Genomic DNA, 13,850 nt, shown 5'->3' with positions numbered 1-13,850 from the left:
GGTCACTAATTCTACTGTGAAAAAACCATTGTCTACTATTCAAGGAGCTATATTTGAACTGTCCTTTTATTATTTGAAACTCCTGATTTCCAGTTAACAATGGTTAGAATATTCGAAAATAACCAGATCTGTCCTTAGCTGAAGATAGGAATAAAGTACTCAATACAACACTATTTCAAGTCTACAGCCCTACTAATCATATATTCTCAAGCAAGTACCAAAGTACTCATATCGAGATTCTGGTGGCCACAGCGGATATTACTTTTCTGAATAAAATTTCTTAAACTGGACCTAATTTGCTCTAATCTATCGGTTGCACTGTATACTGGGATTGCTAAAGGTTCATCTGTTCCATCTGCTTTTTAAGAGCCGGGATCATGTGGACGTGCTTTTGTAGCGCCGTTGTCTGTATTTGCATTGAAGCGACCAACGTCTGCATTTTCGAAAGATTTATCTCGGAATTATAGATGGTACTATCCTGCAATGGAAATATGTGTTAGTTGGAAATAAAAATATCGAATAATCTAGCGATTTCAATGCCCTCTCTCGTGAGATGATTTTAGATTGCGTTTGTCTAAGAAAATATATACATTTAATATTTGATAACTTCAAACTCAGTCATCAAAACTACCACTTAAATATTTTCACACTCCTTTATCTTAGACGGACCTGAGCAGCGAAGTTCTTTGCGGCTTGTCCGAGTGTCTGCTGACTGCGAGCTCCCTTGAGAACCTGCCTGGCGAGCAAACCAAGTCCGTTGACGTTACTTTGAACGCGCTCGGTTAGGTGAAACTTGGAATCCTCGAACAAAACTTTAGCTGCAGTTGGCGTACTCATTACGGCTGTCTAAAAAGTAACAAGAATGTACAAAGGTGAACGGTAAATAAAAATGATTCAATAAGTAGATAGGCAAGTCGAACCAACTTCTAAGCAGCCATTTTAAATTTCCTATGGTTCCATTTGCTCGGTTCTTTGGTACTCGGTCCAATATATCACAACTGTTGTCAAGGCAAACAACTGTCTTTCATTCAAAACAAATGCAAAGTAAAAATGGCTACTTGCCAAAGGGCAAAGTACATTTATCAACTTAGCTAAAAATCATCATAGTCTAACAACATAACGCTAGAAGCTGACTGTTCCCTCCTTACTACCGTTTTCATTAACGCTTAACACATGGTATGGTTTTATTGTTCACCTGACGATACCGCCATTCGTGACGCGAATCAATTGTAGGATCCTCTTGCCGTTCGATCGAACCGAAACGATACTACACTTCGTTGAGCTCGTCACTCATACTACTTGTGTCCAAAACAACAGATACGTTGTTCTAACCATCGGATGGCAAGACCGTGTTCGTAAACAACACACAGCAGAACTTTAACAGGGACACGCGCAGAGTGAACCGCGTGAGTTCTAGGACTGTCTGCTCAAAGCAAAAGTGGACGGCCCGGGTAAATTCAGTTTTCTTCCATTGTATTCCTTACCTAATAAGGCTAGAAAGGTTGAAGAAGCTTACATATCTAAGCAAGTTTTTTTTTTTAATTTTACATTTAGTGTTGCCATTAATTATGGTTTCAGATGGCGGCTGTCGGCCTTCGAACCCATAATTTTGTGGGTCTTTCCCGCTTTTGCATCATCTTTTAAGCACTGTCGGAAATGAATTTCGTTTCGTTGTTATAGGGCCGACATGTTTTTTCTAGTGATTAGAGTTCTCGAGACGTTTGTCGCTGCTAAATGTTTTATCGAGACAAAGCTACATTACAATGAAGCAATAATATCCTGTGAAGAGAAATTAGACCTATCGAAACCTAATATTTCCTATGATTTTAGATATGACAATGGACGTTTGGTAGGTGGGGACGCCACATAATCCAAGTTGCGCATGGCACCCGACTGCTAGAAATATAATGCTTGGAATTTGCGTCTATTAATGTCATTTTTGATATCTGTAGTGCACGGTAGCGTAACAGCACCGAGATTCATTGGTGGGCAATACAATTCGTCGGTGGAACAAAGAATCGCCCCAACACAGACAAACGTTAGTTTGAACCTCATATCCTGTTTACACCATGATAATCGCTGATACTAAATGCTAGCTATAATTTGCTCGTTGTAACCGATAGACTGTTATAATGTTTGCCCCTTTTTTGGCCATACTTAGTTTTTTTAGCAGGCACATTGAGGGTGAATGAATATATTATTAACATATCAAATAGAACGCAATACAGTCTAGTTAACAGCGATAAGTTTGTGTCATGAAACCACGCAACATACTGAAAACACTTGCCATATTCACTCTAAGATATTTATTTATTATTTGGTGATTTATTATTTCACGTTAAGTGCTTATGTGACCGATTGCGCCCTGCTAGCAGGCACAATCATGGATAATTATATATGCAGTGGCGAAATTACACGAATCTGTCGTAAAGTTTAAAAGGCATCAACGTAGCTATAGCTTTTGCACACAGAAACCTCATTTAGCAAAATGAAGAAAATAAGCAAGATCCTCGCTAACGCCTCATCGTGAGCACAGGAGAGACAGGGATGGTCTTTACTGTTTCCTATCTCACGAAGCGTGTTATGCTCGGATTTGAACCTTAGACGTGCAAATGTTTTGCGATACTAAAGTATCTGTTTATTCTACACTTTGACAGTAATATCTATTCATATTTGAGAATACAGTATCGAGGTTACCGTTTACGTCTATTATCAATTAGAAAATATTTAACGCTAGAAAGTCCTGCTATGTCTTGTGTCTTTTTCGGCGTTTAAAGTAACAAAATATATTGGTGTGATTATAATTAAGATAAATTTCGTACGTCCTTTGGACGATTCTTCGAAGAATAAACCCCTCAAATAGAGGCTTGCTTTGGATTAGAGATTTAAGTCCACAGAAAGCCATATATATCTTGAAACAAACAATACATTTTCCGAACAGAACGCTTATTTTATTAGAAGTGTTTGAAACAGTATTTTTGACCAGCGGCAAACTACCAGCCTCTGCTGCTTATGTCTTCAGTTACCGCGGATCTGAGCCGTTGGAAGTGTCAGCTTTGCTGTGAAGTACGCTATACTGTACGATCCGGTCTCTTGTGCCAGTGAGATATCGGCTTATGAAGCTTATGCCCTTTATGGACGCAAGATTTACTAGATGTAATGCTTGACGGCTGTCCATTTCAGTATGCAAGCGTTATTCTACAGTTGACAATCAGTGCCCAGATTGTCTCTCAGGGTACTTCCTAAGATTCTTTTTTGTATCTTTAATGATATTTTTCAATAGTGCAGCTTTAAATGTTCTGTAAAATGTTATTGCAAATGTGTAAAAGGGAAAATCTGGGTTGAATAAATGGCGCTGTTTCGCTACTTATTAGTAACTAACTATTAAGTACGCTAACTTGTACGCTAATTTTAAGTGAGACCTGAATGCTTAGTTCGAGTTAAACGAACAAGATAAACCTGGTAAGCCGGAAGGTATGGGCAAGTGATAGAATAGCAATGTGTTCTTCTCATGTAATAGATGTGATATATGTCTTCCTTTGTTCTTATATTTTACAACATAAGTATAGGCGTCTTGCTCATACCTTTTACGAACGTCGTTTCCTACCAATGAATTCTTTCGAGAGCAGTTAGAGTTAACACAGTTAGTGTGGTCGAGTTTGCAAACATTAACTACATAATACAGATGTGATTAAGTTAACACAGAATATTGTTGTTATTATAATCCGTCCAAGCGCTTCGACAGATTATTGGACGGGTACCACTGAACACACTAAAACCGTATAATACCCGATTGTGTTCTGTAGCTGTCGTTAGGCTATACCGTCAGAATAGTCTCTCCAAACGCGAACTTGCTTGCTCTAAAGCATTTCTAAAGCTGATTAACTAAATTAAAAAAAAAAAAACGATTCTTGCACAGTAACCACGGTCTTATGTCAACAATACAGACGTTGTTGTTTGCACTGAAATTTTGTTTGCAGATTGAAAAATTGCATGTAGCACTTATATAGGGATACGAAGCAAGGATCAAAAGTGGACGGTCAGAATCCAGTCCGAAATACAGTAGTGCAGTTTACAAAAAAGTAAAGTTACAGGCAAAGAGGAACCTGCCTCAATGATCTATTTTAGTTTCTCCTGACTGGAAAAAAAGCTAGTTTTACCTAATTTTGAGTCTACTATTCCTCCTTTTTGGTGTATAACAAAATGTATGTATAAGCTTTTAATGGAACATGAGAGAAAGCAAGCTTTGTCTTTATTCATGCTCCTTATGCTATGCAACACTTGAAACTTTCGTATGTAATGAAGCTTGTTATTCTCCTTCTTACCTATCGTTCAACGAACGCGCAGTCAAATTTCATGCGATTTAATAATGCTAGCCTAGTTCTCCCATCGCTGTTCTTCACGTGGTATGATTTTGTGTAAAAGCACCATTACGCTTCCTTCTTTTGGCGAAGCTCATGTTGAAGGAGCCGTTGGGGTTCTTTTACCAGCTGACGCCATGGGGTTCCTCGAAGCCCTTCTTTCGTGCCTTTGCGCCCCCTTTCAGCGCTCAAATGCCCTCATTGCACTTGTTTTAGATCGTAGTGCTGGGCCCAACCACTAGAGGGCGTCAACATGGGCGTGTAGTGACCTGCAGCAGGCCAGTGGGCGGGAGCTGCGACACCTGAAGCGTTAGACATTGGTCCTTGCGTGCCTAGGGGCGGAGCCTAACGAGCCTTGCATTAAGCAGCGGAGTTTAAGGTGTATGCGGGCGAGGGTGCTCGGTCTAAGGGGAGACCGCTCTTCTCCGATGTTTTCTCTCTCACTGACATTGGAGGACAATTTCAATAAGGTGGTCAGCGAGGCGTGAACGCCGAGGAAGACGGGTGTCACTGTCGGTGTATGAGTCCGTTCGGGGACTGCACGAGACTGAAGGAGACAAGAGTATCTGTTACAGACCTGCAATCTAGGATAGCCTCTACACATTGCAACGTGGACAGGCGCATTTCATCTTTATCGTCTGCTAGGACAACTCGCACGAAACGGAACGAAGAAAGATTGTCCTGCTCAACTAATTCGCCCCGTCCCGTGTGTGGTTCACGTCCGAGTTCATCCAGCCGTACCAGAACAGAGAGACGGCAACAGTTGGCGAAGCTGCGTTGCCTCAAAGGCACTGCTAACTCAATGCGACAGCCTTTAGAGGCTCGATGAGCAAGGGCTAGACGCCTGGGAAGACCAAGGCAGGGATTCCCTTGGTCTTCGCTGTAAGTCGTTGTAAGCCCACGCAACTCAAGACACGGGTTTGCTTCGCCAGGAAGGGCAAGTTTACGTACCCGAAGGTGTGTAATTTGTGGGGTCGCTGGGCGCAGCAGAAAGACACGTGAGAAGGCCAAGGTAAGCCGAATGTGTGTGAGTGTGGCTTGAATTGGTTCGGCCTTTCTGCCCTGAGGCCCTGAGGTGCGCCCCTCACGGAGTCCGGTCAGTGTGGGGAACACTGTTTGCTAGACGGGGCAGACTTACGCCTGGCTAAGCACGCAGTCTCGCCAGCGTCTCCTGAGTACGATTCAGCGAGCACAAGCCTGGAGACGGTGTTGTTGACAGTATTAGGGGCAGTGTGCGTACTCGTTGACGTAGTGGTAGCTGTTGTCGCCGCCACCGCGAATCCCCGGTGACGTGCAAACGGCTGAAACACCGGCACGTTATTAGAGGCGGTCATTGCCGAGGTAGACGGGAGGTGAAGAAGGTGAAAAACACGGGGCAGGGGGCAAGGCAAGAAAGTGATCCGGGAGACGCGTTTAGCTCCCGAATCGACGGAGTGGTGAAATCGTGCGTGAAGTGCTAAAATAGTTGAGGTGTACCGAAAACGATCGCGAGTAGAAGGGGGTGGCCTATTCGGTGACTGCGTGAAAGGAGCTTCTTGGGTAGGGAGAGTTCAAGAATCGTTACGTGTCCCAGTCCAGGTGCTTACCGGCATGTCTGGAAGCGAAGGGGTGCCTCCCACAGGGGGAGCGACCACGGGGTCATCGTCCGCGGGAGCCGGTGGTTCGCAGGCGTCACCGCTTAGCTCGTACGGTCTACCATTCGGCGGGCGTTCACCACAAGGCGGTGTGTCCTACCCCTCCAGTGGCTACCTGCCTTCGGAGCTCCAATTGAAACAATGGTCGCAACAGCTGAGCTCGGCAGGAGCTAGCTCGCCGGCAGATCCCGTCGGATACTCGCACGGTCAACACGGATATCCTACTCCTTTTTCAAGTCCTGATCCTTTTTCGGGTGAGTGTGTGTGATTATGTTGCAATTACACGGAGGAAGGGTAGAAGAGCAATGCGGTAAAGGTTGCCTAGTCATGTCAACCAATGTTAAAGAGTGAACTTCGCGTCAAGTAAAGCGCTTCGAAGCTAATATGCGTGTTAGCTAGTCGGGACTCCGATGGAACTAGCCAAAATTGAAGTTAGCTATCGATAATAGTTAGCCGCATGACTATGCAAATATTTCCCTTGCTAATGATCTATTAAAATACTAATTTAATTATTACTAATTAATGGTTTCTGTTTAATAAGTAATATACTTAGAGAAGAGAAGTTATACGTGTATTCATATTAATAAGTTGTATTAAATAATACACTGACGGTGTGTTGCAACCCGGTGACGGACCTTTTATGAGATGTAGGATGACACCGATGCGATGCAACGGAACATTATCAATATCGATGAAAATGTGTTCTGTATAAATTAGAAGGTGCGTTTTGGCAAACAACTGAAGTCATCAAACTGTAGAATAGGTACTTTTGTAATTTACTGATTAACCCTATAACTCTATACCGAAGTGAACACATTGTCAAGGTGATAACAGAGAGATGTCTAAATGGTCATCGCTGCTACTTTAATGAAGTTATGGCTATTGAAGTTGTTACTTACCACGATGCGTTTAGTTGTTTGTTTACTTTAAATAGGACAAGCTTAGCATGATTATCGCATGCCCAGTGAAATATAAACAATTTGAAAGGACGTCTCTGTGTTTCGGTTTCGAAACCGCAGTAAATAGGCAGACTTAACTGTCCAGTGGATTTTGAGTTGTGAAAGTCCACGATTAGTTCTCACCACTCTCGTAAATGTTAAAGCAAGCAAATCGGATTCTGCAAAGTAAGGCGGACGGTATAAAAGTGTCTGTTAATGAGCCTATAAAAAATCCCTTACGATCCAGATGATCCTATATTAGATTTTCGATGATACACCTGTTTGTTAAAAATAAACATGTTTTAATGCTTCATATCCTTCATTTTCATTTACAACCCGACAAGCTTTTAGTAAAACGGAGTCATTACATTCATGTTATTTAGCTTGTATGCGTTTTTATCACGCTTGGGGTTGTAAAAAAGAGTCTTTCACGAAGAAATGTTCATTATTATTAGCAGTATTAGTAGTAGTAGAAGCAGTATTTCGTATCGATAGAATATATAAACTGTACTAAGCAGCTGACATCGCGGTTTGTCCACTTAACGCCTTTGCTGTTTCATTTAAAGTTTGTGAAATAGACGTTTATCTTATCGGACGCCTAAGAGGAAGACAAACGAACTCGAAATCAATGGCCCACCATCTAATCGAATTGTTACTTCATAAATTAAACAGCAAAAGTTTTGTGTAGTATTGACCATATCGCTAGGTTACAACTGACAACTTTTTTAGTTAGAGACTACTGCACATAGGCCATAGTGTCGATAATATTGTATACTGAAATTTTATTAAATTACGTTTTGTCTGGAGCTCTATCGTTCACTGGTCCTCTTCGTTAATTGCAGGGTTTGCATCCTGTGGAATGACAGTGGGTTCTCTTCCTAGCTCACTGGGCTGCAGTCGAGCCCTAAGTCCGCTATATCCATCCAGCGCTGAAAAGGTAAGTTCTATGGGCTGTTAGGGTCAACAGAAATGTCGCTTGCCGCTCGAGACCACTATCTGACTGTTTTAGTCTTTCGCTACATCGGAACACAGCCATATAACTAGCCCAATTCAATACCCACTTCACTGTGCAGGCGAATCAAGCTCTTAACACATACCGGACGCGAGTGACTATCTCGATCCAGCACTATGTATTGGCCAGGCGGCGGTCGACAATCGTACCACAGCACAGAACGTGCGCACGGCCTTAAATCAAGGCACCCTTAACGCGTTTCATGTTCGACATCCACAAAACGTTGTCAATAATCCTGAATATATTTTTTGCAGCCTTAAACGTGCAAATGAGTTTTCTTTTATGGCGGCTTTTTCTCGCCCGGCCAGAGCCACTGACAAAAAGTTAGAGTTTTATCTTCATCATCCCTTTTTTGTGATGACGTGACATTATGGCGCAATGATTTTTAGGCTTTGCTGGGGCTCGCCGTCGGAAGTGGCAGTGTTGGTAGCGCTAATGGCAATGTGCCGACTGGTGGCGTTGGAAGCGGGAGTGCGATGAAGAAAAAGCCCTCAAAACCCCGCCGGCGTGTGGCCACAGTGGCGCAGAGAAGAGCGGCTAATATCCGCGAGAGACGCCGCATGTTTAACTTGAATAACGCCTTCGATCGGCTTCGCAAGAAGGTAAGTTCGCCATTCAAAAAAGGGCAAATTAGGTATTTTCCGCCGTAGTACAACGGCGTCTTTGTCCCACAAGGTGTACATAAAGTAAGCCGGAGTGATCGATCTCGTGCTAGTATTTATACAAACAGTCACGGAATAGGCCCTAATGATCTGTACTCTTCAATTACCATCCTACTTGTAGAGTCGGCGCGCTCTACTAATGGGCCATTGCTCATTGTCACAACGCGAACCATTACATCAGCCCAATAGCGATTTCTTGATCTAATCTCGCTTGCACCTGATCTCCAAGGTTCCTTCGTTACTCGTTGCTCACAGCTAACGTTGTTGTCGAAAAGTGATACCGTGATATTGTAAAAACGCATTCATTAACTAATCCCAGACTTTGCTTACAACCCAGGTCCCGACGTTTGCTTACGAGAAACGCCTCTCGCGGATTGAGACGCTCCGCCTCGCCATCATGTACATCGCGTTCATGTCTGAAGTTATTCACCAGGGTCCGGGAGTTCCGCCATCGCTGAATGGAAGCCTTAACGGAGTACTCAATGGATCGTCGACCGGTACCCCACTCTGTGGCGGAGGATTTAATTCCTCGTTACATTTAAGCAGTACGTTGAGTACATCGTCTGCTGCGGACGATGACGACGAAGTCCTATCCCTGTCCTCGTTCAACTCGACAACTGGCGGTCACCACAATTCATCTGGGCAGTATTCGCCTGGAGTGCACTCCTTCTAGGCTCAAACTAGAGCCGCAACACACCCATGGAAAAAGAAGGCCACTAGTAATAGACAAGAATAAATTACATCTCCCAGTGATGGCCATTGTTGAGGACTGAACGAAAATGAACCTGTGTGAATAATTTCGGACCAGAGACGAGTGAAAGAGAACCTGAATCCGACAATTTACTGTACATACATCTTTAAAAAAACAATCATTCCACCTACTTCCTATTGCAAAAAACATTTGTTTAGTATCTAGGCGAAGAGCAACAGAACAGATAATTTATGGTACTAGATACCGAAGTTTGTTTTACAGCGCAGTAGGTACAGCTCAAAAGCCGGGACCCGATCTGAATCTTTCGACAGAACAAATATGATACGTTATCAATTAAACCTTTAGACGTAAAGAATAATGACAAACAATTTACATTATGATTTAACGTACATAGAGCGTTTTCCATTTGACGGTGAGCCCGTGCACATAGTGTAGTGACTGAACATAACAATATAAAACATAATCTATAAGAAATATATTCATACGTACTGCAGCCCTCTTATCTCTACGATAGAACTATATCCGGCCGCTGAAAGCAATAGTAGTGCACTGATTTAGCAATACCGTTAAGAAACAAGCACAAATACGATCTTAATGTACATAAAGAGATTACGTATATATATTGCGCCAGCATCTATTTCCAAGGTCGTGGGTCGATGACGATCACAATAATAGCGACACGACCTCTCATGTGATCAAGATATTCTAGTCATATTAACATAACAGTTACTGACACTGATGAAATAAACAAACGAGCGTCGATTGTTTTTCTGCTACACGAGACTAAAATGCTCCATGCGTCACAACAAAAAAAGAAACTGGGTAACTCAACTGAATCAGGGATAGTAATGATGAATGTATGGATAGCAAACGGAGATCGACTGACTAATAAAGAAAGATTCATAAGCTATTATAATCACTGTGATTTGCTGTTCATCATTTATTTATATTGGTCTGATATTAACGTACGGATTGTTACTGTTATTATAACATCGATCCTTAGCAGGAGCTAAGAACAAAGGGTCCTTAATGCGATGATTGAATCCCACATGAAGATTAGACGAACAGTAACTTTATCTGCTCTACTGCTATTACGCATACATTTCAGATTCAGTTATTCTACTTAGTTACATTTCGTTGTTATTATATGTTGTATATGTAAATGTGTTAGGGTAAATCTTTGCGTATAAATTGTTTTGCATTCTAATCTGGCCTATTGACGATGTTCAGTCGCAACAAAAAGGAAAATAATCAAATCACAAACATGGAAACATTTGAATTCTCGTAGTTATTACGACCACTATGGCAGTAAAAGATAAAGGAAAGTTCTGTTTGCAATTCACATTCAGTATTTTTCTCAGATGCGGAAGTTCGAAGTGCGCAACGAGCCACAGAGACTCTCCTTGTTTTACGGTAGCGACAAGCTATACGCGGTCATCCGATACAATCAACGAGGCTAACGGTAGGTCGACATAACAGAGTTGCCAGCGAGATTAAGTGAGAGAAATGTCGCTCATGTCATTTACCTCAATAGCTAATGAACTGAAATAGATTAGCAACGAGTCACTTCCAAGACCACGATCTGTATTTAAGCACCCGTAGCAACTCCATGCTAGACAAGGATGCTATCGAGCATAGAGGCAGGCTTTAACTTACCAGACGCTTGTCCGAACGATGGCGCTTCTCATTGGCGGGTTGAATTCAAATTAATTTTTGTACGCTTTATCGCTAGTCAACGATCAACAGCGAATACATACTTCACCGAGGGTACCAATGACCTGTTAAATACAACGCTTTGTTGAAACAAGCCAATTACTACTATTTCCGAATATTTATTACTATTAATTAATTACTATAAATTAACTAGTTAATAAGTTTTAAGTGGCTGAAGCAGGATATGACTTACATTTTCGACCATATTTGACCGACAGTACAAATAGATTTATCAAGGAGATATCTTGACGTTGAATTTCAGGTTGATTAGCGTGTAGAGACTATATAGCAGCTTCACGTAAGCGAAACTCCCAACGAGCCATAGCCAACTAGACAGAAACGCTAAGCCTTGCGGAACACGGCCAGCCGTCGTGGCTGTTGATAGCGTGGCAAGACATCGGGATTTTAGTAGAGATTATAACGTGGCTTGCATAAAACAACGAGGAAAAACACAACGTAACTTTACAATGGCATGACCCAATGCAAAGATGCTTATTTCTGTACTACAGGAGTCGTAGTAGCTCCCTAAAGACTAATTTATGTGTTTCTTACTCTACAATTAAATAAAACATTAGCGCTACAGGAAAAGTCCGCGTGTTCTGGTCAGTTCAGTCCCGCTCGTAAATAGCTAACAATAATTCCGCGTATCAGAGATTTTATATAAGAGACATTTTACAGAAAATGTCTTTTTAGCTAGGAATTCTATGACGCCAAGCGAACGCGTTTGATGCGCAGCTTCATAGTGAAGCCCTTCGAACCAAATCGGACATTATCATCAACGGAATTCGGGACTGATGCCACAATGACCGTACTCCTTAACGTCGACTTCGTCTTCATAGGACGTACAACTCGCTTTAATGATTTTTGAAATGAGTATAGTGATCCAAAGGTCGTTCTCAAAGAGATGCACTTACAAACGATGGATGAATTAAAAAAAAACGCACATTAGTAAACATAGTTAATGCCATTCGCAAACGGATACAGCCGTGTTATCATATATATATATATATATATATATATATACTATATATAACTATATAGCATAGTGTGTTAATTGGATCCCGTACGTAACAGGCTGACTCTGCAATTAATGATGCCAGATATGTAGACTGAGTAAAGATTTGGATTACTTTTGATTTTGCCATTAAGCTATATTTTTTCGTGTTAGGCCCTAAGCTTTTGTATCTGCAGCCTATTCTCGCACTACTACATCTGACTAGATGCAATAACCAAACGGCGTATTAGAGCCGTCGTAAACAGCTCTAAATGTTAGCTATCGCTAGTACGGCACACAAAATTTAGTACTGTCCCAACCCACTTGGGAAAACTGGGCGTCTATCGAGATGTTATGTGGTTTTAACGTTAATTCCGAAATTATTCGACACCAGAATCGTTGCACCAGGCTTATGCAACGCTTACTGTCTATACAGGACTACGCAGCTCCTGCATATGATTATCTTGCCTGTTGTTATAGCCAACGAAGCTAAAGTATAAAAGGGAGATTCCACTCGCCGTAGCCTCCAGCAGTTCGTTGCTTCTAAGGAAGACAGTTTAGTCGTGCAGCTGCCCGTAGCAGGGCAGACCCGTAGAAAGAACGGTCGATTGTATACGATCGTCTTTGCCTGCCCCTCCGTGCCCGATCACAGCGCTGTTTAGCTCCGCCTCCTAGGCAATGGCCCCTCCATGTTGGCGAGATGGGTTGCTTACCCAGAGCATCGCTGGCTGTACGGCGCAGGCCTCAGAACAGTATACAGCGATGGCGGACAGAACTTTGAGCGAATATATTTCTTCGCCAGCTGTTACCAAAAGCCAGTCAAAGCAGACCTATACAGCGAAGCTTCTAGCAAAGGGGCGAATGGGGTTGCCGAGGCGAATGTTTGGATTCATCGTTAGCTGTGGAAAAATGGCCGTTCGCTGTGCTAAGGGGAATACTGTGGTGCTAGTGGTACCAGGACTATACACGTCAGGGCAGCTCCGAAGTCTTAGCCCTCCAGCTCCTTGCGAGGGGAGGCCACATACTACAGTTACTACTCATGTATGGGACAAAGCAAAGATCGTATCCCTCTTGGTCGACAGTTGCAAACTACAGCTGTTCGAAAAGGCGTCAAAATGACCAAATCTGAATGGACATCAAACGAATAAGAGAAAATAAGCGTTCAGTTTAAAGTAATGCAAATGTGATTGATACGAGAGAAAAGTCGCGCGCCAAGCGTACAGCTGTAATCGATAACAATGTGTATAGCATAGATCGTACTCACAGGAGAGAATCGGCTGATATAATTTTCCTAGGAACCTGAGGAACTTAGATGTCTCTTTTCATGATTTAACCGAGCGACTACCTTCCAATACGAACGAACTGAAGAACGTGCGTTCCACGTGAAAAAACGTGGAACGCGTGTGTTTGATCTATGGAAATTGCTGCGCTGATTACAAAGCGCTGAGCATCGTTTACATGAGATTGCAGTTCACTGCTGAGCTAGCAGCGTAAAGGAGAGAGAGGGAGAGAGAGAGAGAGAGAGAGAGCTCAGTGTTGCTGGCAGGGTAATATGTCTAGTTTGTCGCGCGTAATCGGCTGCGAGAATGTGATGGTGAACTGGTGTCCTGGTAGATCTTCGAAAATCGTCTGCAATCAACATGAAATATTCTCAAATCTCAATTTTAGAAAACAAGATGAATTTGGGTAGCCTGCAGTAGACTTTCGAATAGTTAGTAATGTTCATATCGATCTTTGTAAAAGCTATTCCAATCGATGTTTGGTACGAGCTTCTGTATTCTGCACCTGACCCACCCTAGAGATCTCTGTGGATGAAATGGCGTT

General features: G+C 42.4%; 2 protein-coding genes and 1 long non-coding RNA gene across 5 annotated transcripts; 1 reads left to right on the top strand and 2 right to left on the bottom strand.

Annotated features, from left to right (window-relative positions):
* Nucleotides 1–38: 38 nt before the first annotated feature.
* BORCS7 (BLOC-1 related complex subunit 7) lies at nucleotides 39–1,352 on the bottom strand. 3 transcript variants are annotated; one of them, XM_022837551.2, is made up of 3 exons: nucleotides 1,196–1,352; nucleotides 670–846; nucleotides 39–478 (listed from the first exon to the last, which is right to left on the bottom strand). In XM_022837551.2, the coding sequence occupies exons 2-3, from the start codon at nucleotides 835–837 to the stop codon at nucleotides 335–337; spliced, it is 312 nt and encodes a 103-aa protein (XP_022693286.1). In that variant the 5' UTR covers nucleotides 838–846; nucleotides 1,196–1,352; the 3' UTR covers nucleotides 39–334. The 3 variants fall into 3 exon arrangements, with proteins under 3 accessions (XP_022693286.1, XP_086825489.1, XP_022693285.1); XM_086969363.1 differs by having other exon boundaries at nucleotides 670–842; nucleotides 1,196–1,347; XM_022837550.2 differs by having other exon boundaries at nucleotides 1,206–1,347.
* Nucleotides 1,353–2,949: 1,597 nt separating this feature from the next.
* LOC111262917 (uncharacterized) lies at nucleotides 2,950–10,244 on the top strand. The gene is made up of 4 exons (XM_022837549.2): nucleotides 2,950–6,249; nucleotides 7,776–7,870; nucleotides 8,335–8,547; nucleotides 8,945–10,244. Exons 1-4 carry the CDS (start codon nucleotides 5,952–5,954, stop codon nucleotides 9,278–9,280), a joined length of 942 nt encoding a protein of 313 aa, XP_022693284.1. The 5' UTR covers nucleotides 2,950–5,951; the 3' UTR covers nucleotides 9,281–10,244.
* LOC111262919 (uncharacterized) lies at nucleotides 7,777–13,490 on the bottom strand. The gene is made up of 4 exons (XR_002681923.2): nucleotides 13,291–13,490; nucleotides 11,226–11,407; nucleotides 10,976–11,097; nucleotides 7,777–7,862 (listed from the first exon to the last, which is right to left on the bottom strand). It is a non-coding gene; the product is annotated as an uncharacterized LOC111262919 (long non-coding RNA).
* Nucleotides 13,491–13,850: the final 360 nt, after the last annotated feature.

Source organism: Varroa jacobsoni, unplaced genomic scaffold, assembly GCF_002532875.2.
Source record: "Varroa jacobsoni isolate VJ856 unplaced genomic scaffold, vjacob_1.0 scaffold_713, whole genome shotgun sequence".
NCBI classification, from domain to species: Eukaryota; Metazoa; Arthropoda; class Arachnida; order Mesostigmata; family Varroidae; genus Varroa; species Varroa jacobsoni.
This window is presented reverse-complemented; position numbering and strand designations above follow the sequence as displayed.

What these genes read in the sequence shown, in the direction of transcription:
- LOC111262917 (XM_022837549.2), top strand. Translation starts at nt 5,952, where the DNA reads ATGTCTGGAAGCGAAGGGGTGCCTCCCACAGGGGGAGCGACCACGGGG. An exon ending in AAGTCCTGATCCTTTTTCGG is followed by an intron (nt 6,250 to 7,775) that starts GTGAGTGTGTGT and finishes CGTTAATTGCAG; the next exon opens with GGTTTGCATCCTGTGGAATG. An exon ending in TCGATCGGCTTCGCAAGAAG is followed by an intron (nt 8,548 to 8,944) that starts GTAAGTTCGCCA and finishes CTTACAACCCAG; the next exon opens with GTCCCGACGTTTGCTTACGA.
- BORCS7 (XM_086969363.1), bottom strand. An exon ending in CAAAGAACTTCGCTGCTCAG is followed by an intron (nt 479 to 669) that starts GTCCGTCTAAGA and finishes TTTCCATTGCAG; the next exon opens with GATAGTACCATCTATAATTC.